The sequence below is a fragment of the Narcine bancroftii genome, chromosome 5 (assembly GCF_036971445.1).
Source record: "Narcine bancroftii isolate sNarBan1 chromosome 5, sNarBan1.hap1, whole genome shotgun sequence".
Lineage (NCBI taxonomy): Eukaryota > Metazoa > Chordata > Chondrichthyes > Torpediniformes > Narcinidae > Narcine > Narcine bancroftii.
The window spans coordinates 81,022,759-81,026,989 of NC_091473.1; the positions used below are offsets into that span (position 1 = coordinate 81,022,759).

At 44.8% G+C, this 4,231-nt stretch overlaps 1 protein-coding gene across 3 annotated transcripts; it reads left to right on the forward strand.

The window, feature by feature from the left end:
* Positions 1–400: 400 nt before the first annotated feature.
* On the forward strand, positions 401–3,916 carry s1pr1 (sphingosine-1-phosphate receptor 1). 3 transcript variants are annotated; one of them, XM_069938022.1, is made up of 2 exons: positions 401–482; positions 1,871–3,916. In XM_069938022.1, exon 2 carries the CDS (start codon positions 1,973–1,975, stop codon positions 3,092–3,094), a length of 1,122 nt encoding a protein of 373 aa, XP_069794123.1. In that variant the 5' UTR covers positions 401–482; positions 1,871–1,972; the 3' UTR covers positions 3,095–3,916. The 3 variants fall into 3 exon arrangements, with proteins under 3 accessions (XP_069794123.1, XP_069794122.1, XP_069794124.1); XM_069938021.1 differs by lacking the exon at positions 401–482 and adding an exon at positions 511–969; XM_069938023.1 differs by lacking the exon at positions 401–482 and adding an exon at positions 969–1,055.
* Positions 3,917–4,231: the final 315 nt, after the last annotated feature.

The window sequence follows — 4,231 nt, forward strand, 5'->3', positions numbered from 1 at the left end:
CCTCTTTGCACAACGTGTGCTTTTATAAAATAAAAAATAATGACAGTATGAAAAACAATCCTCCTTTAGATTATTAATCCTCCAGAGTCCCAGCAAGGAGTCCATGCATGTGTCCTTAAACTATCTGAAATGGCAGGCCAGAATTTAATATTTAGAAATCGATGAAAATTTATGCAATCCTTCCGTTAAAATGATCAGAATAATTCGATTTACTGCCATAGCAATGAGAATGGGCTGACGCACATTCAATGTATCCAATTGATTTTATTTTGTGTGTCCTGTCCTAAAACAATGCCTCTGCGAGGTAAATCCACCTCTTGCAGGGTGAGGGTTGACCGTTGAAGCAAATAGGAAACCAGGGCCGTCTCTGCCAACTGGTGCTAAAAAACAACACGTTCAGTTCTTCAGCATTTCAGTAACACCCGAGTGCTGAGACTGACAGCACATAAAGCTCCAGAGAGGCGCCGGGTGGACGGCACTGGGTAAGGACAGGAGAATACATTTCACCTCACTGTTGTGTTCACATTGAAAGCAAAGAGAAAAAGTTGTGTATTTTGTACTTTAAAGATTTGGTGGCAGAATCTGCGAACTTTCATTCGTGAACTACCCAAGTTGCCGAGTTCAAGACGTTTTTGAAGGCACTTTTAAAAGACAGTCTGAAATTCGAGACATTGCGGTCGGCTGGGACTGTATTTTTTTTTCAGTTGCTCCCTCCTGGACTCTGCGTCAAACGCTTTCCTGTTTTGTACATATATCAGCTGTGTGCATCTTTTTTTAATCCCCACCCTTTTCTTACCATTTCGTTCACTTTGATATGACTGGGTCAGCGAAAGACGCAAGTCTGGGTCAGATGTGCATACACTTTTTCACAAGTAACGAGGAGCCGGCTGCTTTTCATTGTTTAGGATCGAGAAGGTCTCCTGTTCTCACGATCTTTCTCTCAACTATTGTTGCATTTTCAACTGAGAGGTAATTATTAACGAAAACACAAGCTTCTGTTCTCGGTTTTCGACAGTTTGTAAAATTTGATGCGTGTCATGTCTAGTATTTGCTGCGTGAGTATAACAGATTTAATTGAAAATGTAATATTTATAATTGAAACATTAAGAGTTAAGATTTATTGACTTTTTGGGAATTATTTCTTTTTGGCTAAATCATTTCATATCCATAGCTGAAATGTACTTACAATGAGTATTTTATTATTGAAGAATAATTATTATTTCAGTAGAACAAGTTACGGTTTCTAAACATTTTATAACTGAAACGTGCTCCCACAGAGTTGATGCATTATTAGGAAATACTGCATCTTGTAACTTGTTTTTGGTGTTGAGATTTATTTCTGCCTGAAGCTAAATTATTTAACAGCGAGGACGTCCCACTCTCGCCCCTCCGTGGCTGTTAAGGTTTAATTGCCTAATTTATTTTTTTAAAAACTCCAAAAAGTCGCCAACATGATAAACGTTTTTAAAATTATGAGAAGCGAAGGAAGGGGAGACAGAATTTTTCTCCAGGGTAAAACTGTCACATACTCTATCGATGAGATGTGTTTAAAATGAGGGGTAGGGGGATACAGATGTGTGGGAAGTTTTTTTTTACGCAGTGTAGTAATGAAAGCAGATAGGATGGTAACGTTTAAGAGGCTTGCAGATAGACACTTGAATATTGCAAGGAATTGAAGTTATGGATCATGTGCAAGCAGCCTTGTTTTGGTTTAATATAAGCATTGTGCTCTGCGCAGACATCGTGGGCCTTTAATGGTGCTGCAATGGGTGTCAGATTACTTTTCCAGTGTGGAGGGGAAGGGTACCGAACCCGAGGGACGTGCTGCTTGCAAGGACAGGCGCCTAATCCTGTGCTTTGATATTTGCAGGCGATACCTCTGGTCTGACTCCCCAAGGTCGCTGCGCCCCCCGGCGGGCACGCTGCGTCACAGCCAGCGGGAAAAGGCGGGAAAGCAACAGGTTGCCCAGCGATGGGTGTCGGGCGCCAGGGCCAGCTCGCAGACCCCAGTTACACCGATCGGGATATCATTTTGCAGCATTACAACTACACGGGCAAGCTCAGGGCCAACGGCGGGTTGGAGAGCTCGCAGGACAGCCTGCGGACCACGCCCATCCTCTTCATCGTGGTGTGCTGCCTGATCATTCTGGAAAACCTCATGGTGCTGCTGGCCATCTGGCAGACCAAGAAATTCCACCGCGCCATGTACTATTTCATTGGAAACCTGGCGCTGAGCGACCTGCTGGCTGGCGCCGCCTACACCGTCAACATCCTGTTCTCGGGCTCCAACACATACCGCCTGACCCCAGTGCTGTGGTTCATGCGGGAAGGCAGCATGTTCGTGGCGCTTGCCGCCTCGGTGCTCAGCCTGCTGGCCATCGCCATCGAGCGCTACCTGACCATGATGAAGCTCAAGCCGCACCACTCGGGCAGCAGCCAGCGCGTCTTCCTGCTCATCAGCGGCTGCTGGCTGCTTTCATTGCTGCTCGGCAGCCTTCCCATCATGGGCTGGAACTGCCTGCGTGGCTTCCCGCACTGCTCCACCGTCCTGCCACTCTACCACAAGCATTACATCCTCTTCTGCACCAGCGTCTTCAGCTTCATCCTGCTGGCCATCGTGCTGCTCTACGTGCGGATCTACCTGCTGGTGCGGGCGCGGACTCGCCATATCAACAACCGCTACAGGGTGCATCCCAACAGGAACGACGAGAAGGCGCTGGCACTGCTCAAGACGGTCATCATCGTGCTGAGCGGCTTCATCGCCTGCTGGTCACCGCTCTTTGTGCTGCTGCTCTTCGACGTGGCCTGCGAGGTGAGGGGCTGTCCTGTGCTTTACCAGGCCGAGTGGTTCCTGGCGCTGGCCGTCCTCAACTCGGCCATGAACCCCATCATCTACACGTTGACCAACCGCGAGATGAGGCGGGCCTTCGGCCGTCTGATCTGCTGCGTCTCTAGGCGCTTCAGGGCAGCGACGACAGGCTCGGTGCCCGAATACACCCGCAGCAAGTCGGACAATTCGTCGCACCAGCACAAGGACGAGTGCGATGCACCCGAAACCCTGATGTCATCGGGGAATGTCAACTCTTCAGCGTAATGGGTGGATTGATGGGGGTCATCTCTGTCCTCGCAACTCTTCCAGCGGAGTTCCATGTGATCATGTCCGGGGGTCCGAGACTGGAGCGCGCTGAACTCACCTTAACACAGTAGCAATGAAAACTGTCAAACATAATTGCTCCAGATTTTTAAAAGAGATCAATGGATTTAAAGAGAAAGCAAATGTGACCGCAAAGACTTCATGATTGCCAAGGATTTTCATCTCATGATTAAGATCCTGTGTCCAAAAAACAGTTTTCGAGGGGAATGGTGGAGATTTGAGAGACTTAAGGACTAATGATCAGAAGGAGCGCATTTTATTAAAGGAAGGAAAGACATTTCCAAACACTTGGTCACTTTTTAACTTTGGCCAAGCAGTGATTTTTACAAAGAGGCTATGTATTGTAGAGAAACGATATCAGGCATTAAATTCTTGTCTATGTGCAGTATTGAAACATTCTAGGGAATATTGTGTCAAATTTTTAAGTTGTTACTAATGGGCCTCAACTATTATTATTTTGAATGTATTTAGAAGGTGTCAATGCATCCTTTAACTTTGTCCACTTAACCTCTGATTATTAATTTATTAACATTTGTGAAAACTTATTAGCAGTTCTTTAGATTTATTTGACTAGAATTACAATGAACTAAAATCTATGTCTAAATTATTGAATGTTGGTAATTAGGAGTTGACACAAAGTATTCGAAATGCCAAGATTTGTTCCAAACTGCATATTGTGATATTCTAAAAGTAATGTGAGGGAGGCATTTATGTGAAATTACAAGTATATATGTAAATACATATACCTTTAAATCAACAAAAGTTTAAAGATTTCATTTCTTTTCTAACATGTGTACATTGCAAGAATAATCAATCAATCAATTGCACACACACACACACACACACACACACACACATATTCCTAGTTCTGTGGTACAGTAGTTGTACTTAATAAATGTGGTTCCTTTGTTTAAAAAAGGGCTCCAAGTGTAGACCCAGCAATTATCAGCCAGTAAATTTGACGTCGGTGGTTGGTAACTAATGGAAAGCATTCTTAGAGATAATATGTATAAGTATCTAGAGGGGCAGGGACTGATCAGGGAAAACCAGTACACCAGGTTCCACCAGTTTTTCCTG

Coding starts and splice junctions, on each gene's coding strand:
- s1pr1 (XM_069938022.1), top strand. CDS start 1,973: ATGGGTGTCGGGCGCCAGGGCCAGCTCGCAGACCCCAGTTACACCGAT.